Consider the following 27,809-nt stretch of genomic DNA (forward strand, 5'->3'; position numbering starts at 1 on the left):
CTGGTTTCACTATGTTTTATGGGTCCCTGAGATTGAAAGTGTCCACACCGACTCATGGTCAGCTGTGACCTGTGCCTCGTGTGAGGACCAGGCTGCCATGTGTAGTCTGGACAGTGCAGGAGGTGGCAGAGCTCAGGCCTGTTCTGCCCTCCAGCCCAGAGAGCCATGTCGTTAGATGTCATGGGAGACTGTGGTGCCCTGGGAATCTCATGAATTTGCCCATGGTACTCAGGGTCTGTCCGCTGCTATGGGAGTCCAGGACTCCAGGAGCCAGTTAAGGTGCTGGGTGGCCACAGGTCCTTGGCCAAGGTCCAGGCCTCTCCCCTGCCACCCGATCCTCGAGAGGGCATCACGAGGGTTGTACTTCAAGAACCATTATCCTTGAGCTCCCTAGGAGCTGCAGAATATGCGCTATGCAGGGCTTAGGGTCTCCAGACAAAATAGATGCAGGGTGTCTAGTTAAATTCGAATTTCAGATAAACAACAAATAATTTTTTCAAATAATTGTGTTCTATTTGGACCCTATTTGGGACATATTTGTACTAAAAATTATTCATTTATCTGAAATTCAAATTCAACTGGGCATCTGGTACTTTTGTTTGCTAAATCCAAGAACAAATTTGTTCTAGCTACTCCTCAACCCCACCTTCAGAGAGGAAGCCTTGATGGTACTGTAACATCATGCTGTAAGAAGGGGATCCCTTGAATTGTAAATGGCACTCTGATAAGGTGAGGTATGGGGATTGTATTGGTTTCCTGTTGCTGATGTAATAAATTACCACAAACTTAGTGGCTTCAAACAACGCAGACACATTATCTTACGGTTCTGGAGGTCACAAGTCTGAAAGTTAGGGCATCAGCAGGACTGCATTCCTTACTGCAGATTTCTAGAGAAAAATCCATTTTCCTGCCTCCTTCAGCCTCTGGAGACACTCTACATTCTTTGGCTAGTGGTCTCCTTCCATCTCCAAGGCCAGTGGGGGCTTATCGAGTCTTTCTCACATCACATGACTCTGTTTCTTCTGCCTCCCTCTTCTACATTTAAGGGACCCTTGTGATTACACAGGGGCCCGCCTAGAAAAGCCAAAATAATCTCCTTATTTTAAAATCAGCTAATCAGTGGCTTTAATCCCATCTTCAATCTTAATTCCCATCGCCATGTAACATAAGGTATTCCCAGGTTCTGTGGGTTAGGACGTGGGTGTCTTTCCTATCACAGGGCAGTTTCTAGTGTTGCCTCTTCTCCCTGCAGTTTGCTCATGGAGTCCCGGACCTGGCGCTGAAGGACATCGCCTGCAGCGAGGCCCTCCTGGAGCGCTTCATCATCTTCAGCCAGCGACGCGGGGCACAGACTGTGCACTATGCCCTGTGCTCCCTCTCCCAGGGCACCCTACAGTGGATAGAAGACACTCTGTATGCCAACGTGGACTTCTTCAAGCTCTTCCATGTGGTAAGGGAGGGGCTTGGCTGCTTGCCCATTGCAAGGTGATTCCTGGGGCAGCAGAGCCTCACGAATTGACCTTGAGGAGGGCGTGAGCCTGGTGTTCCAGACAATCCTTGCAAAAGCTCCAGGCTCCCAGGGCTCAAAAAATCACAACTGATAGTATTTCTAGAACAGCGGCCCAGGGACCCAGAAGTTACTATGAGGTTCACCATTAGGTATGTGGCTGTGGCATGTTTTTGTCCACTCTAAATGTGGGGATAATCCCCTTTACCTCCTCTAGCAGAGTGGTAAAGGAAGGAGGAGGCCTGGTTTGACTCCCTGACCTGCTATTTCCTAGCCAGGTGATTGTGGCAAGATATTGAACCTTTTCTGGTCCCAGTACTCATCTATAAAACAAATACAATACTATATAGAGTGGTAGGAATTATACAAGAAAAAGTATATGCAAAACATTTCATAAATTTTAATAAATGAAGGCCCCATGCTTCTTCCTCTGGAACTGGTCTCAACCTCAATAGTTGGTATTCTAGAGAGGAAAAAAATGACAGAGAAAGTTTCATAGTCTCAAAAATTTGGAAAGCCCTAATCTAGCTCAACTCTTTGTTCTAGAACTGCATCCCAGACAGACTGCTTGGGACCTGAAAATATCTCCTCCTTTGCTAGAAGGATAAGATGAGAAGGAATTAGATAAAGGAGGTGTAGAGCAGAGGTTTTCACACTGCAAAGTGCATAAAAACCATCAGAGGGCCGGACACAGTGGCTCACGCCTGTAATCCCAGCACTTTGGGAGGCCGAGACGGGCGGATCATGAGGTCAGGAGATAGAGACCATCCTGGCTAACACGGTGAAACCCCATCTCTACTAAAAAATACAAAAAAAAATAATTAGACAGGCGTGGTGGCGGGCGCCTGTAATCCCAGCTACTGAGGAGGCTGAGGCCGGAGAATGGCGTGAACCCAGGAGGCGGAGCTTGCAGTGAGCCGAGATTGCGCCACTGCACCCCAGCCTGGGTGACAGAGCAAGACTCCATCTCAATAAAAACAAACAAACAAACAAAAACAAAAACCATCAGAGAAGTTGGTAAAAGGTGCAAGTTCTAAATCCCCACCCCCAATCACTCTGATTCAGAAGAACCAGGCCGGGCCCAGAATCTATCCTGTTACCTTAGGCGATTCTGATGAGAACCACTGTAGGCCACACTTTCAGAAACACTCAAAATTAGAATCCTTCAGAGAAGGTGGCATATATAATATTTCTAGCAGGGAATTATGTTTTTTCCTTTTGCCTACATTTTAATTGCTAGAACTGTGTTGTAGGGAATATCAGTCACTAAGAACTTGATTGAGGAACTGTGTTTTGTCTGTTTTATGACTTCTCTCTCAAGTTCCAGGAAACTCACTTTCAGTTTGTCTTAAAAAGCAAGCTGAAGGCTTTTAAAAATGAAGCAACATAAAATAAGACACCGCAGTTTCTGGCACAGTCCACGCTTAATCCCTTTCAATGTGTGACTTTCTGTGGAAAGTTACTCTACGATTTTCCCAGCTCATCAGGGTGGGGCCCCAGAGTGAGTATGAAGGGTCAGAGCCTAGGGATGCCACCATCAGTGAGAACCCAGGACCCCAGAAAAGGTCTCTTGGCTCACCACATTGTAGGAAAAATAAAGAGCAATGTAGTCCAAATGTCTCTATCCAAAGTTTCAAAAAGAACCTGATTTTAGACACGCTCCTTGACTTGTTTTCAGAATCAGACAGAAGAGTGAGGGGACAAAGGTCCCTTATTCCAGGCAGCTGAATACCAGCACAGCCGGGAGTCCAGTGCTGGTGTTTGCAGAGCCGCCAGAGGCTCCCTCTCAGGTGTCCAGGGCCCGCATGCTTTGTAGAATGAGCAGAATGAGCAATGTCTGTGCACCTGGGCTTTGCAGGCAGGGCCCGGGTACCCAGGTTCATGCAATCCTCTCGTCACCATGAAGGGAGCAGCATCATTCTTCCCTTCTTGAAGCACCTTGGCCACCAGTATAGGTAAATTTACCTCCCAGGACATTGATTCTGGGATGTCAATGCCAGAGATAGTAGGGTAAATGGGCACCTGGGTAAAACTTTCCATCGGAGACTAGAACCAAAACTCAGGACACTGGCTTCCAAATGTTTCTTTATCAGGCAAGAAAGACCAGAAAGTCTTTCCTTACGCCTTCACATGCTGCCTTGGCAAATGCTAGCCTTCAGAAACCCTGGGCTACCTTGACCTGTCGCCCTTGCAGACCTCAGATGGGTCCTGGGGCCTTGCTTTCTCCGTTTCTGTGTGCAGGCACTCAAACCTGCATCAGGCACCTGTGAAGGGCCGGGCATTGTGCTGAGGCCAAGGCTCCAAATGTGAACCTTCCACCCTCACTGAACTTACAGCCAGACCAGAGACAAGCAAACAGGACATTTCACAGCAGTGCAGCCTAGAAAGGGCCAACACCAGCCGCGTTTGTCCCCGCAAGCAGCAGTTTTTAGAAGCTTCCCCAGTGATTCAATGTGTCCTACAGATGCCTGGCCCCCACTCCCAGAGATTCTGAGTCAGCTGGCCTGGGGTGCAGCCTTGACTTCACTGTGTTAAAAAGCTTCCCAGATAAGTCCAATGTCCAGCCAAGATTGAGAATCACTGACCTGGAGTTTGATTTACCACCTCAGTCTCTATAGACCACGCATAATAATAGTACCCCACACACCTCTGAGGGTCCAAAGAACTTTCATTTGATCACCCATGAGACCACCGTGGTGTGGAGATGCTTTCTCTCTCCTGTTCTCTTAACAAAGCTGGTGAGTGACAGAGCCTGCAGTGGACCGGGAGACTGCCCAGAGGAGAAAGCCCTGCGGGAGCCGGCCTCAGTTAACCTCGGAGCACCACCCCTACCTGCTCTCCTCTCACACCTGCTTCCGTCTCGGTGGGGAAAGATCCAACCGAAGCAGGACATCTAGTCTTCTGATGCCTTTAAAATGTGCTTTTCCATTTGACAAATGGATTACACTAAAAACAAAAATTTACAAAGAAAAAAAAAACCTGAAAGAAATTGCAGGCATTAAAATGGGACTTTGCCTTTATTGCTCCTGGGCCCATACTATTTGGGTTTTTAGAAAAACAAGCCTCAGGCAGGCCCAGAAAGGCTCAAAGCAGACCCTCCGATCCTCTGGAAGGAGCATCAGGCAGGCAGGGGCTGCTCCGGGGCTGGGGAAGGGGCCCCGCCGGGACGCGGCTGTTATTGCAGCTGGTTGGCGCGCAGCCATGCTTAGCTGCAGTGCGGGAATGCTGGGCCTTCTGTTCTGGGCTGTTTCTCATACGCACGTAGGCCACGGTATAAATAAGGTTTTATTAAATGCCAAATGAGTTCTCATTAACAAAGAAAGAGGGAAAATCTCAGTAAACCACTGTGACGGCACCTGCCCACTTTGAGTCACGAGCTGGGGGTGTGGGTGCAACCTCCGAGACATGGGAACCTGTGGAGCCCAGAGAATCGGAGGGGGGCGCTGGGGTTAGCACCGACTGAGACCAGCTGTGTTTTCTCTCGGTTCCTTGGAGATCAGAAGTGAGTGTTGTCATGTTCAAACAATCCAAAGGCAGTACCCATGGCCTTACTACATCCCTCCCACACCATCCCACCCATCCCCGCGCGTACACTCACACACTCATTTGCACACTATCGCACACGCTCACTTGCGTGCGCACACACAGATTGGTGACCTAGGTGGACTGGGAGAGAAATAAGAGCCAAATGACTGGATTTTCTCCAAGGAAATTTATTAATAGCCCCTCTTGGTTTCACCTGAAGAAGCTTGTCTTCACCTGCGGCCTTTGCAGGCTTAACGCCCCCAGCTTGAAACCCGGAAGCTCAGACCAGGGCCCAAGGTATTATTAGTGCCAACATTACCTGAAATGTTTCGCACCTCATAAAAAATGGTGTGTCAGTTTCGGGTGAGAGGTTGGGACGCTTCCCATCTGATTTGGCCCAAGGCATGCATGCCCCTCCTCCTCCTTCCCCTCCTCCTCCCCCTCTTCCCCCTACCATCCTTCCTGTTTTCTCTCCAACTCTGGTGCACAGCTTTGAAATCTTGCTGAGAAGCAAATCTGTCCCTTCTGCTTTGAATGTTTATTTGTGGAAGTTCGGCAGGGGAACCGAGGCGGGTGCCAAGACCTGCCATGCTGCTGGGAAGTCTGAGTCTCCCTCCCTTCCCCCTCCTAAATGCTTGTTGATAGAGAAAAGTCAACCTCCTCGGCATTTGGGCTCACGGTTTTCCTTTGAAAATGCTTCCAGTGTGGCATGATTCAGCTTTCTTTTCTGTCCCCCAACCACTGCTCTGTTGTCATTTTTACTTTTCTGATTGCATTTTATCCGTGTCTCTTTGACTACGGGGTGGCTGGACGTTGAGTTACAGGAAGAAAAGGGCCCAATCTTGGGGTTCTGACTACATGTGCCTATCAATTTCCCGTTTCATTCTTGGCTCTGGCTCCCTGAATTCCTGAGTCACTGGGGAGAAGCGTGGGTGGACCGCCCCCTGCCCAGTGAGAGGTGCCACAGTTGCTGCTCTTCTGGGTCATTCATTGCAGATTGTTAATTTCAACTATGCATTTCAATTTTCGGATGGATATTGCTGCATCAAGTGTCTGGGAAAGCCCCCACATCTACAGGATTTTACAGTGAGGTCCCACTAATGACTTGACGTCATGACTTCCTCTTTCTTTCCAATTTCTCCCACTTCTCCGTGAGGGTTTTGGGAAGGGGAGAAGAGAAAGGAGTGATGCCCGAGTGCCAGTACCGGGGAACAGCAGGGCTGTTAGGAGGAAACAAAACTAAGTCAGGAAGGTTTTTGTTGTTGTTTTTGGGTGGTTTTATGAAAATATTCAAGCCACAGCAAGTATATTTGATTTATAGCATTAGTATTTTTTCTGCCTGCATCTACAAAAATCTTTACCTATTACAATCAAAATATCCTCTGGGTGAACGGATTTCAACAAAGAAGAAATAAAAATGAAATAGAAGAGAGGCCCCTTCGTGCACATTGAGCCTACTGGCTCGATTGTCACTTGCCTGCCTTGATGTCTTTTCAGCTCCAGGCAGGCAGTAGGCCAGGGCTTATTTTCATGACAGATCAGATGTTGCTTTTATGGATTTACAAAGAAAGAAATACTGAAAGGTCAAAACTGAAGTCACTTAAGACAAGAGCAGGCCCCTGAGAAGGCTGCCATTGAGGATAATGAGTCCTGGGGTCCTGGCCTTTGTTCAGTAAATATGCACTAGGCGCCTACAATGTGTGCACCAATGTGTGAGGCGTCAGGTTCTCTCCAGGGTCAGTTGGTTTTAAGAAGGGTTTTGGCTTCTGATATGTTTTATCTCTACAGAACAGTAGCTCTTAACCTTTCTTATGGGTTAGGATTACCTTTGAGAATCTGACTACAGCTCTAGACCTGTTCCCTAAAGAAAACTAAGCTCACAGGGACACACAGGATGGGGCTCATGGAGCAGATGGAGCAGCTGAAGCCAGTCCCCAGGTTAATAGCCTTTACATTAAAATGTTTTTCTACCTACCACTACTATGCATCCTTTACTAAGAGGTCTCAATATACACAGATTCTTCCTTAACTCTGTTTATGAAGTATTCAGCATCCTCCCTCCCTGCCCCCTTCAGCATCCTCCCTGCCCCTGAGCACAGGATCCAATGGCATGAGGACCACAGGCCTGGGCAGCTGCTGGGGCATACAGGCATCTCTTAGTGGCTGAGAGACTGGGCCCTGGCTCTATGTTGGCTCCTAACTTGCTGCCATTTAAAGGAAATCTTAGCCTCCCATCTGTAAAATCGAGAAAATAAGACTTCTCCTACATAGCTCATGGAATAGTAATGAAATTCACATTAGAGAAGAGATGGAAAAACACTTTGAACAAAAAACATTTTGCTCTTATGAAAGCACAGCTTCTTTTGAGAGGCCCTTTGCTCCCCATTTCTCCTTCTTCAGACCCCCCAGACTAGGAGAAGTTCTGTCTCATGGAGTGACCTTTTGGCTGCCTCTAGATTCCAAGCTCAGTTTTGCTTTCATTAACCACAGATACTGGGACGGACAGAAAAAGACCTAGTTTCTGTTGAGCCAAAGAGTCCCATAACTTGTCTGTTCACATACCCGAGAGCCCACCCTCTAGTTGAGACACTCAGTTCCCTCTCATTCTGGGAGACTGTGTGTCTCTGTGACCTCCTGGTAGAGACCGTTTGGCATGTCCCCCAACCCCCCAGTGATTGAGTCTGAATTCTCCACTGATGACGCATTTCCTAGCACTCAGGGTGTCCCCTCCTGGTTGCCCCCTCACCACTGAAGCCCGCTTCCTCCCTTTTCATTTGATGCTTAACAACTGTCAGGTTGCAAGAAACATGCTTCAAATCCACATTCTCCCAGTTGCCTAGCAACAACTTCCCTCCCGGATAAATGTGGGTTTCCTGTAGCTCAGCCCAGGACTGAACACAGCAGCACACACTTCTGTCCTCTGCTTCAACTGCTTTTCACCCCTGGTCTGCATGCCTTCAAGACTGCAGCTCATCCCTCCCTTCAGAACCTTCCATGGCCCGCAGAGGCCATGTCTGCCCCAAAAAGACACGTTTAACCTGAGGCTACTTATTTACCCTTGTGTTAGGTATATCCTCAACTTAGAAATTAATACTGTTTCCAGATTGTCTTCTTTGAATCACAGAAAGTAAAACAAAACATTCAATGCTTAAGACATTTCATGTGCGGTTGGGTGACATCTGTTTGATGAACACATTTGATCCAAAGCATCAGAAATACTATGCAAACAAGACTTTTTAGGAGGTGATAAACGTGTCTGTTCTACCTTAAGAAAAAAATATTACAGAGTCCCAAAGGAGAGACATAGTTTTGATCCCAGACAACCCAAGCAGAGGCCTCTTAGGGCTGGAATCATCTTGGCTGCTGCCTGGGACCTTATATCAATTTCTTAAGCACAGGATCAAGGCCTAAGGGCCCCTTAGACTGACCTCAGTTAGTAGAGGCAGATCCCTTCACAGCCTTATCTTCCTTAGAGGTCTAGTCTGACCTTGAACTTGGAATGTGTTCAGTGTGTTCAAGGTCACACAAGGAGATATGGAAGAGTTATTTGTTACTTGGAAAATTAAGAGAACTTATTTGGCATAGGAAATTGTGTGTGTGTGTGTGTGTGTGTGTGTGTGTGTGTGTGTGTGAGTGAGATGATGTTTGCCATTTTGATGTGTGACCTTTTTTTCCAGAAATAGTTTCACAGTTCCATTCCAACTAAACTTACAGTCTCTTCCGGTTCTTTGACAGAAACAATTCATGTGAATTTGAATAGATAACGGGGGAGGGGGAACCAAAAGAAGAGGAGAGCCCTGGGAAAGTTATTTTATAATTTATGGCAACCTCAGTCAGGCAACTGTGAACAGGTACATATGGAGGGCTCCCTTGGGACAAGGCAGTATTCAGAGATGTAAGGTGTGAGGACCAGACCCTCATCATTTACCATTCCCACTAAAAAGAGCTGGGAAGGAAATTGTAGCTGTAGCACCAGGCACATAGCTGGAGCTTAGTAACTATTTGGTGAAGGAATATTATTAAATTATTAACAAGATGGAAAAAAGAGTATTAATCACACAAAAATGCATCTCAAACTATTGTTTCTCTGTTCCCTTTCCCCCAAATTCCTGGTCTTGCTCTTATCTGGCTGTCTCTCTAGTCACTCTTGCTGACTCTCCTCACATTCCTTTCTCCACCTGGAATTCCCGGGCTGTCCCCTTTTACTCACAGACACTGTCCTCACTCTCACAGTCATCAGTTTGTCTCTCTACAAACCTCAGCTCAAGTGTCACTTCCCCATCCCCAGGTGAAACTGACTGCTCCCTCCCTGTAAGTCATCATGATGACTGCTATATATATCCCTCATGGAACCTAAAACCTCAATAGACACGGTCTCTTTCCTACTCTGTTATAGTTTATTTACTCATTAATTACCACAACACATATTATTGAGCACCTACTGTGTACCATGCCCTGAAGATAAAAGACAAACAAAATAAAACCTATTCCTATGCTTAATGAGTTTACAGTCTAGTGGAGAGATAGATACATTAAAAAATAACACCAAACCAAAATAAAAGTTATAAATAAATGCACTAAGAAAGACAGGAATAGCAAGAAGGGGCTCCTAACCCATGGGGAAGGAAAGCTGGAAGAGCATGGTGATGGGGGAAGAAGGCTTTCTGGAGAGGGTGAGGTAGTTTGAAATGAGTTGACTCTGGCCAGTAGGGGTAGAGTGAGAATGGGGTGAGACGGGGTGGGTTGGTCATTTTGATCCATTAGTCCACAAAGTGATAGGAATAGTGGCTAAGGACCGCAGGCTTTACAGAACCCTACAAAACTATTTGAGATTTGAAGTTGTTTTTTTTTTTTTTAATTGGCTCCAAAAGAAAATGAAAAAACTTTAGAATTATAGTGAATGAATATTTAAGGAAGGTAATTTTATTCAACTTCATTGTTAAATTTAGTTAAAACAGGCTCTTGAGTTTCATTCAACACTCTTTTATCATACCGTTGATGAGAGAAAACAAAACTGATTCCTGGACAGGGCCACTGTCAGCGTGGGGTTTGCACATCTTTCCCATGTCTGCTTGAGTTAGCTCCAGGTACTTCTGTTTCCCCCACATCCCCAACGTGTGCCCATTAGCGGAAACGGTGTGTCTGCATGATCCCAACGTGAGTGAGTGTGGGTGTGGGAGTGAGTGCCCCTGCCATGGCAGGGCATCCTGTCCAGATTAGATTCCTACCTTGTGCCCTGAGCTGCTGGGATGGAATCCAGCCACCCATGACGCTGAACTTAAATAATTGGGTAAATAATTATCTTACTTTTTAATTAATCTTTAAAAATGTATGTATAGTTCACATTTATTTCAATATTTAATATTAGAAGTACTTTAGTCTTTATTTTGAAGTTTGGTGATTTATTGTAACCAGAAACAAGCTATAGAAACTTAATTTTGGGCCAAGTGCAGTGGCTCATGCCTGTAATCCCAGCATTTTGGGAGGCCGAGGCAGACGCATCACTTGAGGTCAGGAGTTCAAGATCAGCCTGGCCAACATGGTAAAACCCTGTCTCTACTAACAAATACAAAAATTAGCCAGATGTAGTGGGCACCTGTAGTCCCAGCTACTTTGGTGGCTGAAGCAGGAGAATCACTTGAACCCGGGAGGTGGAGCAGTGAGCAGAGATCGTGCTACTGCACTCCCACCTAGGCAACAGTGTGAGACTCCATCTCAAAAAAAAAGAAAAAGAAAAGAAAGAAACTTAATTCTGGTTTATATCAATTAGCCTGTGGTAAAATTGGTTTCATTATAGCCATTTCACTTAGTTGAAGTTTCCAATAACCTGTGGATGAATTAAGTGAGGATTTACTATATTCATAAACTGTTAAATTCCAAAGCCTGTTTACGGTTCAGGTTTTTCCACTTTACAAACACTTTTAAGTATTCACAATGATTGCTTAAAATTCATACCAGATAAATCATTAAATAAGTTGTTCAAAGTCAAATAATTTCAAAAGTAAAAATTAGGAGCTTTTAGAAAACTATACCTACATAGACCTAGACCTATAGATAGAGAGAGATCTGAATAGATATGGACACAGATGCTTTCCAAAGTGTTCATGTGATGTGTGGTGGAGTTTCAAGACCAGAGTGTGCCTGGGGCCTGCGGAAGTAAAGGAGAGGGGATGGAAAGAATATTGTCCACATGGCCATGGGCAATCTCCCACCCACACTCAAGTGAGGAAGACAGAAAACAAATTCAGAAAGAAGAGGAAATAATCAAAACTGATGGGAGCTTGTGACTGATTTACTTATGCCCAGCCTCCCTGGAGACGTGAGTGTGGCTCTTCCTTAGGTTGTGCCTCTGGGCTCCTACCCCCTGTTAGATGCCTTTGTATTATCTAGGACCTGGTTGCTTTTTCTCTGCATAGCTTCTTTGGATTCTAGTCTTTGATGCCAGCTTCCTCCTAAAGTAGCCTTTCAGATGTCCCTTGGTTACCCTCTGCTATCTAAGAGCTCATCCTACCCCACACTCATTCCCAGCACCAATTTCTGGATCTCCAGGCTGGAGATTTAGACAATGGGATGGGAAGAACCAGTGATGACTCCCAGACAGAAAGTGGTGCCAGCAACAGAAAGGGCACACAGACACAGAAGTTGGTTTGGGATAAGACGATGTGGTCAGTTCAGGACACGTTGGATCTAGGCAGATGCCCAGCAGACAGTTGGATATATAAGTCTGAAGCTCTGGAGAGAGGTCTGGGTTGGAGATACAGATTTAGAAGTCATCAACAAAAAGGCAACAGATTAAATGATAAAGGAAATGAGACTATCCGGGGAGTGTGCAGAGTGAGAGGAGCAAGGGAGGCGCTTGGGAACCTCAGCACTTCAGGGGAAGGTAGAGGCACAGTCGCTGGTGGGAAAGGCAGAGAAGTAGCAAAGCAAACCAGGCAAAAGCAATGTCACAGACGACCAGGGACGAAAAGGACATGATCAAAATGTTGAGAAAAGCAGAGAGTTTTGAAAATACGAGAAGCAAAAATGTCCACTAGACTTAAAAACCAGGAGAAAACTGGGGGGTTCTTGATAAAGCGTCTTAGTACGACGGTGAGGGTGGAAGCCAGGGAAGTGTTGGTGAAGAAGTGAAGTCACTGATTACGGACTATGCTTAAAAGAATGTGGGAATGAAGGGTGGAGGAGAGAAGTTAGACTAGCTAGGGAGGCATAAGGGATCAGAGGTAGATTCTCTCCTGTGGGAGAATCTTGCACGTATACACAGCATAACAACAGTGATGGAAGGGCTGGCGAAGCCTCAGGGAGACTCTTGAAGGTAAACCCCATGAAGGGAGGACTTTGTTTCATTCATTGCCGCGTCCCCAGCACCTGGCACAATAGCAGACACTCAATACATATTTGTCAAATGTGGGATTTTATCATTTAGAAACTGCACCTGGCTGTGAGTAACAAAAGTCAGAGAAACAGTGGGTTTCATTTTTCTCCCCAGGTAGAGTCTTGTGCTGGGTCCTCCAAGAGGGGTTTGGAGCACCATAGGTTTCCTCAAGACCCCCAGGCTGCTCTGTGTTTCCCTCCTTCATCCCCAGCATATGCTCGTCATCTGGTGACCTCAAAACGCCTGTGCTGCCTCCTCCAGCCCATCCATGTTGCAGGCAGGGGCCAGGCAAAGGGCAGAGGGGCCTACTTCAAAAGACCATTTCCAGAAACCCCAGCCTATGACTTCTCCTGGTGTCTTTTTGGTTACCATTTTGCCATAGGCTCACCCTGTATACATGCGAGGCTAGGCCAGGCATTATCACTTTTAGCAAAATTGCATAGATAAGCATCAATCTTTGTCACTGTGACAAAGCCTAGTCACTCAGTGCCAGGCAAGGTTAATGGAATGGGTTGGTGTGTGCATTATTCTTGTGGTCTTTCTTATGCTTCATGTTATACATTTATTAGGACTCTTAGGCAACAGGGTGATAAAAATGCAGAGGAGATGTATGCTATGATCTGAATGTTTGCATCCTCCCCAAAATTCATATGTTGAAATCCTGGTCCCCAAGATGATGGCATTAGGAGGTGGGGCCTTTGGGAGGTAATTAGGTCATGACTGGGATTAGTGCCCTTGTAAATCCCAGAAAGCCAGCTTGCTGCTTCCACCATATGAAGACACAGAGAGAAGATGCCATCTACGAATCAGGAAATGAGCCTGCACCATGTAATAAACCTGCTGGAGCCTTGATCTTAGACTTCCCAGCCGCCAGAACTGTGGGAAATAGATTTCTGTTGTTTACCCAGCTTATGGTATTTTGTTGTAGCAGCCAGAGTGAACTAAGACAGTGCTGATCTCATATTCTTGGAGGGAACCCTTAGTCTTTAGGGAAAGCAAAGTCACCATTTGGGGCAGGGTGTTCTCCAAGCGCTGCCATATATGCTGATGTGGTTAAACTGCAAACTATGGTAAAAATGTGGAGGTCTGTGGAATTGTCAATCAGGAAAAAGATATAAAAAGAAGTTAAAGTCTTGGTGCTTCTGGAAGGATATGCGCCAAATTGTTAACATTGATTACCCTTGGGTAGAGATGTGGGGAAGTTTGCAGAGACAGCTTTGCCTTGTACTTTATATAAGTAAACAGCTACTACTTCGTTGTCTGAAAAAATAAAAGCCTATGTGCTCTTCATGTGACTCAGAATTACCTAGGCAATACAATTAATTGAATTCATAAAATTGAGTGATTATGAATTTTCAGGAAGTCATTAATTTACCACTTCTTTATTACATCCACTTCTAATAGGACCTCAATATAAGGGAATTTGACTTCAAGATAAAAAGACCAAATTTATTTACCCTTTTAAAAAAAGACGACTTAAAAGCAGACTTGTCTTACAGAACCTTCCTTAGTTAGACATTGGTGAGTGTACGGAAAATGCAATGGATAAAAAGTTTGGTGATACAAATTCTACCCGTCTGCTTTGTAGCTCTCATACCTAACAAAGCCTTTTATTTCACAATTAGAAAATAAGCCTGAAATATGAATGCCGCTTGAGTGTACCTACATTTATTCTAGAGTTTCAGGGTCACAAAGAATACAAGGACCTCTGCATCTACAGCCGAGAGGAGAGGGGCAAAGACACACAGCTAGAAATGAGGACCTGGCTGGTCAAAGTCTAACTCCACCTGTTTGTCAGCGTTGATGCAAGTTAGATCAGCCCGATGATCATTTAGGAGAAACGTGCTAGCAAATAAAAAGCCGAGGCTTTTAGTCCCCAGATACTTGGATGAGAATATGAGAATTACAAGTCCAGCTCATTAAAAGGCGCATGCCCAGTGCTCACTTCACACCGACTCAGGAAGCACGCTTGAGTTTGAAAACCACTGTCTTTACACTTAGAACTCAGTCCTACATGACTCCTCTAGGATCAGTGATTCCATCAGTTTTGAAACATGAAGAATGAAGTCAAACAGGACGTGATCTTGGTTTCCAGAAAACCAGATGTTCACATCAGGTTCTGGAGCTTGGAGGCAGCACACTTGGGGGCTTCCACATCCCCTGCCGAGGTGGCAAAAGCAGGAGCAGTGCTGAGTTCGCATGGGCTGGGGTTTCCTGAACACTGCTGGCAATTGGAGAATCTGCAAGGGAACTTCTCCGACTCCTACCAGCAGCTGCTTTAAAATAAAGGTGATGTAGCTGGTCAAATCCTCCATGAGAGAGCAGTGTTGAATGGAGGAAGAGAAACAACCTGTCTGAAAATGGCACAAAGGAAGAAAGTTGTAAACAATGACGAGAAGACCGCAGTGTCTACAAAGCTCCGAGGTGAACAGATGGGCACCCCAGGCCCACAGCACTTCCTTCACTCTCTGCCAGCTGCGCTCTGTTTTCCTTCCTCCAGGAATCTTGTTTGCTGTTGCTAAAACAGCAATTAGAATCACTTTGAAATAGTGATAGTATTTAATATAACTATGAAACTATCTGTGATTGACAAGTGCAGCAGGGAGACTTGGAATGAAAGCTTTTATTTTGTCAATTAAATAAAATAGCTTTTTGTTTCTAAAAGCAATCTTGCAGAAAAGGCCCTGCGATCAGAAAGAAGGAGGGGGGGGAGTTTTCAAGCATATAGGAGATCAGATAGTGCCTATGTGTGTATATACCTACAAACATATATATATTTAAAAAATTGTTTTACTGTCGATTACAGCTTCCCACACTCCTAGACAGCCGTTCTCAAGGTATCAATCTGAGATCTTGGGGAGGAATATTATCTGATATGTCACCAAGAATTCAAGAGGTGAGTAGCCCAATGGTAGTAATTATAATTTCATTATGTCTTTCCACCATTTACCCCACTTATGTCAAATAATTTAATTGTATTTCAAACCTGTTCAAGGAAAAGTACATTTGATCTTTCCATCTAGCGATTTCAAAGCACCTGTTCACATCCCAAATTATCTGTGCTCTTAAGTAAGAGGCAGAAAGAAAGGAACCACCCTTCTGATTTCACATCAAAAAAGAAATGCCACTGGCAATAAGCAACTTGCCTGGTGTGGCATAAATCATCAGAAGACTTACAGTTGAATCTAAGTCTTTTCAGTACTGAGGTGGTTCATTATTCTGTTATAGTCTTAAAATTCACATAAATATATACTGCCAATAATAATAGCATACACCTTTATAGCTTACAGGCACTCTTCTCCTAAGTGTTTTACCTATGTTGGCTTACTTCATCATAAAGAAAACAATTGACTTTTGTGTTGTTTTGTAAAAAGATGTGCACATTTTAATTAACATCTGATTGCACAAGTCTCCTCCCACATAGAAATGGATTCTTCCACGCAATAGATGAGAGGTGCTGGGGATATGATGATGAACAAGCAGATTTGGTCATGGTCCTGTGGGAAAGAGAGATGGGAAAAAAGCAATTCTCTTCAAGTGTGATGAGTGTTACGAAAGGGAGGGAAAAGTTGAAACAGGTTTTTTTCCAAACTTTTCTCCCTTCATTATTCGCAGCTGACTTGGGCTCCACCAACCTGGAAAACTGCATGATTGGAATCTGTCTTTATAAAACTAATCTCATCCTGGGCCGACTATGCACACTGATGTGTGGGAAAGTTAGAGAAGAGCCCATTGTACTAATGCTCACCTGCTACAGTGGGAGTCTCTGCTAAACAGTCTTTTCTTCATAGCATTAAAAAAATTTATATCAGTACAATAAGGTTGAAACTGATAGAGAATGTAAAAACAATCCCCAAAGTATATCAACACTCTTAGTTCTAAGTAGAAGTTCCAGAAGGCTTCTTGACTGTCTAGATAGCAAGTCTAATCATTTGTGAACTAAGTTAAAGTAGAAGGCCCAGTTTATATTAATTGATATTACACCATTTGACCCGAGAACAGCCCCTTCATCTCTGAGTGCTTTGACTAAATGAGCAACATAATAATAGTAATAACCCCTTACAAGATTGTCATAAGACTCACTGTTGTTGAAGCAATTTGAGATTTTGACTTTATTGAAGCATAGATGGTGATTATAGGCATGACTCTCTGTGTGGATTCTCCCCGGGCTCATCAGTTTCAGAGGGCAAGTGTTGGCATGTGGACAAAGAGAGGGATGACAGGTAAACATGGCTTATTGCAATGGGGAACTATTTTCAGTCTCATTGATTGAATCCTAATGGTTTTATAAATTCCCCAGTACCACTGAAAGCAAAGCAAGTAATAAGGTGTGTTTTAGGAATAAAAGCAGCATTATTTTAATTTTGTATTTTCCCCTCAAGCAAAGCCAAATGGCATTATGGGAGCCAAGCTACTGGCAACTCCACCAGCCTTCTCCTGAGTTCTTGGCATTACAGATCTACCCTCAAAGGATGAGGCCAGCAAGCACCACAGGGTGCCCACATGGAGAAGAGAAGGCCATCAGCCCCCTCTTAGCTGGCACAGAATTGAAAAAGTGTTTTTCCAGGAATGGATACTTCATCTGTTCTATATTTGCTAGAATTTTAAAATGCACACACAGACACACACACACATGCACACACACACGCACACACACACGAGAAAACCACAAACCACACATTTCAAGGAAATGGAAGAATTCATTGGTAAAATTAAGCTAATAAGATTATTTTCCAAATATAAGAAACTAAATTTTAGACTATTTAGCCAAAGAAATTTGCTCTGATCTTGCCTTTCTACAACAGAACCATTCCCCAATCATTTTATTTCCCTCCTTTTCTCCCCAGTATCCCCATCTTGGTGGGACAACAGAATCCAAGAACTGGCTTAACAGTAAAATATTTTCTGCATTTGCCCCAGGACACATTCCCAACGAATTCAAATAAAGGAGACTGAAAGAAGAGAGGCTATACTACAGTGCTCTAGGGGTCACTCTGTGATTTGTTGTTGTTGTTGTTGTTTTGAGACAGAGTCTTGCTCAGTTGCCCAGGCTGGAGTGCAGTGGCGTGATGTCTACTCACTGTAAGTTCCGTCCCCCAGGTTCACGCCATTCTCCTGCCTCAGCCTCCCGAGTAGCTGGGAGTACACGTGCCCACCACCATGTCTGGCTAATTTTTTTGTATTTTTAGTACAGACGGGGTTTCACCATGTTCGCCAGGATGGTCTCAATCACCTGACCTCGTGATCTGCCCACCTTGGCCTCCCAAAGTGCTAGGATTACAGGTGTGAGCCACTGCGCCTGGCCACTCTGTGATTTTCTTTAAGGCTCATCCTGGTATTCTCCTAGTCCCTAAGTAGATGGCAGTAGGTTTTGTTTTTTGTTTTTCACAGCTGGATTAAGGATTGCTGAGAATATGGATGTTTTCTTTTAAATGTGGAAGTCAAACCCAAACTTTGGAGCATTGGCCTCACAGTAGATTATGACTCTGGCTCCCTTAAAATAACCTGAAGCCTTTGCCTTGCCCTAGTTTATCCGTCGGCCGAGTATGCAGGATTTGCTGTGGGTGACCAGGCCCCTCATGCAGAATGGCGGACCAGAGACCTTTACAAAGCTGATGGGCATCCTGTCTGACCTCCTGTGTGGGTACCCCGAGGGAGGTGGCTCTCGGGTGCTCTCCTTCAACTGGTACGAAGACAATAACTATAAGGCCTTTCTGGGGATTGACTCCACAAGGAAGGATCCTATCTATTCTTATGACAGAAGAACAAGTAAGTTTTCTGAGTCCTGCTTATAAATTGGCCTCTCGTGTTGGTTAAGTTGATGGTTTAACACTTCCAGGTGAAACCAAACCTGGAGTTGCATCTATCTTGTCTTGTTGAGTGGCCTTAGGCAAAGAGACTTCTCCCAGAAAGTCCACTTCCCCTTGCAGAAAGGGGGCATTGCTTATAAGCAATTCTGGACATGAACCACAGAAAGAACTGAGGCCCACTTGGAAAGGGAACAGAGGGGCCATTTCCCACTGATGTAATTGAACTAGGGCTAAGTTCAAGAGGAAGAGAATGATCCGCAAGGAAGCAACCCAGAGTTCCAGGCAAAGCTCAGGTCAGAAGGGCCCTGGCAAGTAAACACGGCTGTGGGATGCTTTTACAAACACAATACCGTGAAAATCTATGTGTGTAGTCCTGAATTATATTCCAAATGGCAAATTCCTGGCAAATCATCTTCCCCACCTTTCACTATTTTTTTTTTTTTTTTTGGTCTTCTATGGGGTAAAGAAGGATGGGGTGGGGAAGAAATGTAACTGGCTGCCCCTCTAGTTAAAAACTGAAAAGAAGCAGCAAGGGACATGCCAAAAGTAGTTGGACTCTAAGATAGCTACACACAACAAAGCAGCTAAGCAGCTAATTGAAGGGAAATTACTGAGGCTCAAGCTGAGATTCCAAGCAGGGGCCTTGTTTGGCCGCTCAGTCCCTTTCATCTGAGAAAGGCCTCAGTTCCTAGCAGTAATCAGAGGCAGGCTTCTCAGCCTCCTTCTCCTAAAGCAGAATAAACCACAGGGCAAGTCGCATCCTTTGTTTCTCTGATGAGGCCATTACTGAGAGGCACTGTGGCATTTTGCTACTAATGATGAGCTTGTTATTGGTGGGGTACAGCCTATTAATTTAGGTTATTCGTCAAATCCTCCAGCATGGAGTTGAATGAGACATGTGATGTGGATACACTAATGACTATGTTGAGTTACAAGCAATGGGGAGTTTCTGTAAAATCTGTCCCTTCTCTCCTGGCAGCATCCTTTTGTAATGCATTGATCCAGAGCCTGGAGTCAAATCCTTTAACCAAAATCACTTGGAGGGCGGCAAAGCCTTTGCTGATGGGAAAAATCCTGTACACTCCTGATTCACCTGCAGCACGAAGGATACTGAAGAATGTAAGATCCCAGCTGGGCTTGCCTTGTGTACCCTGGACCTCCCAGAAGTGTGCATGTGTGTGTGTGTGTGTGTGTGTGTGTGTGTGTGTGTGTGTGATGTGCCTTCCTGGTAGCACATCTCATGTTTATTTTTTGCTAAGTGGACTCTTGCCTTTCCTCCCCCATCCACAGTCATCACTGGAATGCTTTGCTTCAGTGCCCCTGCCTGGGCCCTCCCCTCTCTACTGCAGCCTACAATGATGTTTTCTTTCCCATTGCTTGAATTATATCCCTAATGGAAGGGTTCACAATTCTCTGAATCCTGGCTACTCAGAACAGATAAAGACAGGGAGGAAGGGAGGAAGAGTATTTTCTCCCGGGGGTCCAAATCTAGCTTTAACGAGGGAGGTTCTGAGAAAATAGTATCATCAATATTATGTGGACTTCTGAGATACTAAGAAATTAGATTCTGTCAGCCCAGGAGGTTGGGAGATGGTGAATTGTTCTGGGAAATAGCAATAGACTGAGAAAATAAAAACACTTCCTTGAAAAGCCTTTCCCTAACACTAAGTGACGGGGTAGAAAAGACACAATGAAAAGTTCTCTCTCACTTTTCTCTCTGTTCGTGTCTCTGTCTCGATCTCTGTCTGGTTTTAGGCCAACTCAACTTTTGAAGAACTGGAGCGCGTTAGGAAGTTGGTCAAAGCCTGGGAAGAAGTAGGACCCCAGATCTGGTACTTCTTTGACAACAGCACACAGATGAACATGATCAGAGTAAGGAGGGGTTGGAGGATGGGGAGGGGAGGGGAGGAGGAAGGGGTGGGGGCAGGAAAGTTCCACTTGTTTCCTTTTCCCAGGAAAGAGTTAATCGTTATTGGAGTTAGATCAAAATACAGCAAGCAGGCCCCAAAGGCCTTCATTCCAAGCAGTCACCAAGTGGGGTCACTGACTTTGGATGAGAAATATGTTTCTTGAATTCTGGGAGAAGTCTAAAAGCTGCCACAAGACCAGCGGCTTCCTGGAGTTTCCTGCTTTTATGAATTCACTCAAGGGCCTCAAATTCAAAGAGGCATCTCCCCAAGGGGCCAGCTCTGTAACTCCAAAGATGGTGGAATGTGTTTGTCTGGTCTCATTTTCAGCTTTGCAAAACCAAGACAAGAGTTCTATATAGCAGGGACACTCAAAAGAAAACAAAAATATCCATAAGCCAAAGAAAGCTTTTTATACACCATTTTCAATGTCCCCCATCTGGCCCCTCCTTTGCCCCTACACATCTTCCCTCTATTCTAGAGACCCATGGACTGGGGGAAATGGGATATAGATAGGTATGCTTCATAGTGGAACAAGCTCACTAGCTCTTCAGGGACCCTTAATGTCTCTATCCTCAATCACTAAAAATTAGAAATGGCTGAAGAACAAGACCAAAGATCCTGTGGAATTTCTAAGCAGTGACTGTATTTCTTTTTCCCAAGGATACCCTGGGGAACCCAACAGTAAAAGACTTTTTGAATAGGCAGCTTGGTGAAGAAGGTATTACTGCTGAAGCCATCCTAAACTTCCTCTACAAGGGCCCTCGGGAAAGCCAGGCTGACGACATGGCCAACTTCGACTGGAGGGACATATTTAACATCACTGATCGCACCCTCCGCCTGGTCAATCAATACCTGGAGGTAAGGGGCTGCAAGCCCCACAGCGGGCCCCTTGAAGATAGCCCCATGAGTGGGGCCAGAGCTCCCTTAGCAAGTCAAGTGGTCTTGAATTTAAGCTTTCATTTGCCCCACTGAAGAAACAAGAATCCCTACATCCCCTGTACAGTTCTCATTCTCTAACAGCTTATCCGTACTTAAAACTTATCTGTGCTGAAAACGGTTTCCTCTTCACATCTCCTACTTCTCATGCTGGGCTCCTCCTCCTGTAGCCCCCTTTAAGCATCTGTGTCTGTCCTCAACCCTCTTCTGTCTGCCATTGCTTGAGTGGCCATCTATGGCCAGTGTCCCCTCAACCCCACAGTCCATTGCTTGCTGGACACTCCTGCCCCCAGGTTCTACAAGCACATCAGCCTCAACATGTCCCCTCCAAAAACTGTATGTTTTCCTTGCCCATAGAACATATCCTTCTCCTATATTTCCTATCCTAATTAATGTCATCAGCATTTGCTCAAATTCTCAAGCGAGGGATTTCAGGGTCATCCCTAATTTTCCTTCTTCACCCTCCACACAGTAGCTGTCACTTACTGAGTGTTACTTTATGCCAAGTACTGTGCCAACTGCTTTTACACACATATGCTTCATTTAATTCTCACAGCTCCATGAGGCTTGCACCATTATCATTGCCAATTTGCAAATGAGAAGCCAGGGCTTAAAGAGGTTAAATAAGATCCCATGCATGACCATTAAGAGGAGCGAACAGGATCCAGCTCTGGGAGTGCCTGAGTTCAGAGCCTGCCCTTCTGATTTCTCTTACCAAGCTTTGTCTCCTCTCCCTCCTAAATATCTCTCAACTCTGCCTCTTGCATTCCAGGCTCTCTGAGGACTAGAGGCCTTGTCATCTCTGCACCAGCCCATTCCAAGGGCTTCCTTCCTGGACTCCAGGGTCCAGCCTCTGTTGGCCCAGGCATTTCTCTACACTGGCACCAGAGTTACATTCTGCACACCTGCTTACGTTGCTCTCTCATTTAAAATCTTAATGACTTGACCCCCAAATAACACAGGTCCCTTCCAAATCTGTCCTTCCCCACCTTCCCAGCCCTTGCTCACTGCACACCCTCAACTCTGCTACCTGGCCCTTTCACGCCTACAGGCATTCCCATTCCATGACCTCTTGGGATTCTACCCTTTACAAATGCTGTTTTCATTGCCCATTTATTAGAGCGCTTTTGGTCACGAGCTTTTTGCTTAACCAAAAAGAAAGCATTTATTGGCGGACATAAATAACGAAGTTCAGGAGGATCCAAGAGTTGGAAGCCACCATGAGACCCCTGTGTCCTTCCACCTCACTTTTCTACTCACCTCTGCTCAGCTTCATCTCTGGCCAGACCCTCTCCTCTGCTGACGCCCTAGCTGCTTACAGCCCTTAGCAGTCATCTATACACCAAAAAGCCCTTTCCCATAGCAGAAGCAATGCTCCTAGAGAGTTTCCCTGTTGGTCTGGCTCCTGTACCCACCGCTGTGTACTCTGATTGGGAGGCCTAGGTCAGCTGCCCACCATGGGGCCATTTCTATGAGCAGGATTACTGTGAAGTGGAGGAAGATGTTTCCCCAAAAGAAGAAACACAAGGTAGAAAAGTGTATGTCCACCAACGCCTGAAATGACTGTCCCTTTCCTCATCTGCTGAGCTTCTACTCATTCATTCTTTGAGATTCAGCACTCAGCTCTTAAATGTCACTTCTGCTTTGACGGAGGTTTAGTCATTCACTCCTCTGTGCTTCCTGGCCCTCTCTTCACACCTCTCTCAGACGCCTCTCCCAGATAGATTAGAGTTGACTGTTGACATGTCCATCTCTGGCTGGGCAGCTAAACTGGAGTTATTTAGAATCAGGGAGCACATGTCAGTCATTTTCAAATTCTCAACCTCATACTCCCAGTAAATGACTCCATCTAAGGGCGGATCACTCTTGCCCATGGGCCAGGTCTGGGTCTGTGTCATCTAGAACTGTTGGAAGGTAGGGGCTTCTGTGAGCAATAGGAGAGGGAATAAACTCGAGGGCCCTCGGGAGCATGCCCTCTTGTCTCAGACTTGTGAGTCCTGAGGATAACAAACTAGTGAGGAAAAGCCTCGCTCTATCTGTCACCTGGTGCTCTTGAGGACTTTCTGTTGCCCTGGTGCCACCACCATTTTCCAGAGTGTGTGACCCTCTCTCTCCAAACTCTGGAAGTGGCAGCTGAGGCTCCCCAGTGGCCTATCAGAAGGTGCCAGTCATGACAGCAGCACCAAACTGCAGGCAACTACTAAGCGATCACCAACTTGTCTGAAGACAAGAATGACCTTGAATACATTTTATAAAACAGGATTTTTTTTAATTTTTAAATTTTCTTTCTTTATTTTACCTTAAGTTCTGGGATACAAGTGCAGAACGTGTAGGTTTGTTACATAGGTATATATGTGCCGTGGTGGTTTGCTGCACTTGTCAACCCATCATCTAGGTTGTAAGCCCCACATGCATTAGCTATTTGTCCTAACGCTCTCCCTCGCCTCGCCCCTACCCCACCCCAACAGGCCCCGGTGTGTGATGTTCCCCTCCCTGTGTCCATGTGTTCTCATTGTTCAACTTCCACTTACGAGTGAGAACATGTGGTGTTTGGTTTTCTGTTCCTGTGTTAGTTTGCTGAGAATGATGGCTTCCAGCTTCTTCCATGTCCCTGCAAAGGACATGATCTCATTCCTTTTTATGGCTGCATAGTATTCTATGGTGTATACGTACCACATTTTCCTTATCCAGCCTATCACTGATGGGCATTTGGGTTGGTTCCATGTCTTTGATATTGTAAACATACATGTGCATGTATTTTTATAGTAGAATGATTTATATTCCTTTGGTTATATACCCAGTAATGGGATTGCCTGGTCAAATTGTATTTCTGGTTCTAGATCCTTGAGGAATCACACTATCTTCCACAATGGTTGAACTAATTTACATTCCCACCAACAGTGTAAAAGCGTTCCTATTTCTCCACCCCCTTACCAGCATCTATTGTTTCTTAACATTTTAATAATCACCATTCTGACTGGCATGAGATGATATCTCAATGTGGTTTTGATTTGCATTTCTCTAATGATCAGTGATGATGAGCTTTTTTCATATGTTTGTTGGCCACATAAATGTCTTCTTTTGAGAAGTCTCTGTTCATATCTTTCACCCACTTTTTGATAGAGTTGTTTGTTTTTTCTTGTAAATTTGTTAAGTTCATTATAGATTCTGGATATTAGACCTTTGTCAGATGGGTAGATTACAAAAACTTTCTCTCATTCTGCAGGTTGCCTGTTCACGCTAATGATAGTTTCTTTTGCTGTGCAGAAGCTCTTTAGCCTAATTAGATCCATTTGTCAATTTTGGCTTTTGTTGCAATTGCTTTTGGTGTTTTAGTCATGAAGTCTTTGCCCATGCCTATGTCCTGAGTGGTATTGCCTAGGTTTTCTTCTAGTTTTCATGATTTTAGATTTTACATTTAAGTCTTTAATCCATCTTGAGTTAATTTTTGTATAAGGTGTAAGGAAGGGGTCAAGTTTCAGTTTTCTGCATATGGCTATGCAGTTTTCCCAACACCATTTATTAAATAGGGAATCCTTTCCCCATTGCTTGTGTGTGTCAGGTTTGTCAAAGATCAGATGGTTGTAGATGTGTGGTGTTATTTCTGAAGCCTCTGTTCTGTTCCATTGGTCTATATGTCTGTTTACAAAACAGATTCTTAAGCATCAACCCAGATCGACTGGCTCAGAATTTCCAGGGAAGAGGCCTGATTATCTGCATGTTTACAGACCTATTAGATTTGTGGGACCTGGAGTTCCCTTGTACAGTTACTCAATTAACATCTCCCTCCTCTCATGGTGCCTCTACCTGCTAAGCCCTTATTCCCAGCCAGGCACACCACCATCCACCCACTGCTGTTATAACATAAGCAGGACCTGTGCAAGGGGGTGTGGACGGAGGAGAGAGGCTCTGTTGCTTCATTTGTGCAGCATGGAGTTCAGTGGTTCTCACAATGTTTTTGTGAAGTACTATAAAGAATACTCCTTGTCTACTTGACATTTGTATCATGACATAAATGTCTTGTTTTCCAGAAGGATTATTTTTTCCATGCAGCTTGTGCCTAATGCAGCCCCAAGCACCCAACAGATACTTAAAATATATTAATTGCTTAAATGGTTAAGAATTCAGTCTCTGGACCCACACTGCCTGGGTTCAGATTCCTATTATCTGTGCCCAGTTTCCAAATCTATAAAATAGGGATATTAATAGTACTTACCTAATAGGCTCGTTATGAGAATTAAATGAGCTAACTCATGCAAAGCACTGACATATAGTAAGCACTTAATAAATATTAGCTTTTTAACAAAATACAAGCCAAAAAACACTGCTTAGGAGAGGAAATGATGTTAGTGCCTCCTGTAAATAGGCCCAGCCTCCAAGCTGGTGCTCCTCTAGGAATCACAAAGCTGCAAATCACATCCTCCCTGGCCGCCAGGACTTCATGAGGGCCTCTGAGCAGAGGGGTATGATGGGGGCAGAAGCCCAGCAGCTGTGATGATGTGGTTTCTGATCTTCCTGCCCTTGGGGTGGGGGAGGAGGAAAGCAAGGGAGCAATGAACAGAAAGGAGAAGATAGCAGGGAGGAAATGTGTGAGGAAGAAACACATCACCGTGACTTGTCCTGGATTTTTCTGCTTCTGTTCTCATGTTTTGGGAAGTCTGGAGGAGACTTGAAAATCATTCACATCCCCACCCTGAGGATGGCTTAGTAGCAGAGAGGCCATGAAAACTCTTTGCTGATGGCTCTGAAGGTCTCTCCAGAGCAGGAAAGCAAGGATGTTGCTTCACTGGGCTGCTGAAGGCCTGCCTGGGGGTTCTGAGCTGAGAGTACAGGCCCCTCCCAGGAGGGCGGCCTAAGCACCATGCTGGCATTTCTGTGGACCATGGTCTGCTGTCTCAGACCCCCTCCACAATAAGGTCTGCAATCTCATTCACCCCATAAATACATTGTGTCTTTCCTCTGATCCCCTCCCATTAGCAGGGGGAAATAAACGGAAGTCAGACGGCCCATTTAGAAGGCAGGCAGTGGAGTAGGAAAATAGATGATGCTGGTTTGGGGAGCCTCACGTCACTCATGGGGAGACATTCATTCCCGTGGGCCTTCCAATCACCCTTTTCTCCAAATCTAAGGACACAGGACAAATGGGTCCTCATACAGGCAAATATCTTTAACTGGTATGTGTATTCATTTATAGTTCTAATTTATATGTGTCTTTATTCACATATATTTTGCTTCTGGAGAAAAGCACAATTAGAAAAATTAATACATTATTCTTCTTATTGCCCTTCAGTTAAAACAAGCATACACACCCCTCCCCTTTGGATTTTTTGTTTAGCAAAAGGTTATGCCTGGCACAGATGAAATACTATTCAGAGTTCACAGTGTATTTTCATTTCATAATATATTTGATTTTCAGGTCTTGAATTTCACATCAGGAAGCTGAATCCAGCCAGATTTTAATACGAAAATACCTCTGATCAAGGCATAAAATTGTACTTTAACCAGTAACCACTGTATTTCTCTAAGCTGTGAAAAAACATGCATTCATTAACTGCTTTTTCCTCTGCTGTCAACACAGTCAATACATGTGCATAACTCCTTATTGTCTACATGGTGATTATCTTGCTGATGAATTCTCGAAGGCCAGAGTTTTGGACTATTTTTTCTCTGTTCCTTGCATGTTCCTGGCCACATGCCACCACCACCCAAACAGAATGTACTCAGGGAACGTATTTTTCAGGATAACCTAAGAAAAAATAGGATTAAGAAGACAAAGCTGCTGATCATGTAACGTACTTTAGAGTCAGATGTATAAATATTTGTGAATTATCTGTCCTATTGCTTTCTTCTATTAATTCATTGATTCTAGATGTGCTTTGGAAGGCTAGGGAGAAATCAGGGGATCGTGAGAAAGAGCACAGAAGTCTACATCACACAAACAATATTATTTCAAGAGCCATGAACTAGATCCTAAGCAACTCATAGGCAATGACCTCATTTCATACCTCTAGTCTCTAAGAAACATATAACTGGCCTGAGGAAGGAAAATATGGGCAAGGGGTAGACTGGGGTCATGGGTGGAGGTCCAAATAGTAATCAATGGAGCTCATAGGGTGGACTGATATTGAAGCTGCTATGAGCCAGCCACATGCTGGGCACTTTTACATGTCATCTCATCCAATACTCCCAATTACCTGCCTAGTAAGCATAATTGTCATTTTATAGAATTAAAAACAGACTCAAAGAGGTTGACAGTCTTACGTAACACAACAGCTAAATGGAGGATCTGGAATTCTAATCCAGAGCTGCCTGGCTCTGATGAGAAACTCTTTCTGCTATCATATGCAGCCCACATTAATGGGGGGTTCAGTAAGTATTCTCTGGATAAATTATATAATGAATCCAATGAAGGCAGACATTATTTTATAATATGCAGCATAATAGGCACTATTATGATTGGATTTTTCTGCTTGAAAGTAGCTAGATTAGAGTAGGAAACCAAAAAGATGTCAATTCATTCAGTCATTCATGCATTTGCATGGATTGAACTACCTAAATTTGAATAAATGCTGTTAATCCCTGATTCCTTGGAAGCTCACATGGGAGAGATAAGCATGTCATTAAATAATGCCATAATAGTGGTATCTCAGAGGACTAGCAGAACATAATTCAATCTGATAGAGTAGAAACAGATTGCACAAATCCAATTCAAAACATCATAAATCCTCTAAGCACTGTCAATTCTT

The 27,809-nt window shown here is 44.5% G+C and overlaps 1 protein-coding gene across 1 annotated transcript in view; it reads left to right on the forward strand.

Annotated features, from left to right (window-relative positions):
- The window catches only part of ABCA4 (ATP binding cassette subfamily A member 4), a 127,042-nt gene that overhangs the window by 20,908 nt on the left and 78,325 nt on the right, over positions 1-27,809 (forward strand). Inside the window, exons 6-11 of the mRNA XM_024250602.3 lie at positions 1,253-1,450; positions 15,214-15,303; positions 17,936-18,176; positions 19,197-19,336; positions 19,973-20,089; positions 20,788-20,985. Coding sequence (XP_024106370.2) covers positions 1,253-1,450; positions 15,214-15,303; positions 17,936-18,176; positions 19,197-19,336; positions 19,973-20,089; positions 20,788-20,985 — 984 coding nt within the window. The remainder of the gene's footprint in view (positions 1-1,252; positions 1,451-15,213; positions 15,304-17,935; positions 18,177-19,196; positions 19,337-19,972; positions 20,090-20,787; positions 20,986-27,809) is intronic.

The sequence above is a fragment of the Pongo abelii genome, chromosome 1, assembly GCF_028885655.2.
Source record: "Pongo abelii isolate AG06213 chromosome 1, NHGRI_mPonAbe1-v2.0_pri, whole genome shotgun sequence".
In the NCBI taxonomy this organism is placed as follows: Eukaryota; Metazoa; Chordata; class Mammalia; order Primates; family Hominidae; genus Pongo; species Pongo abelii.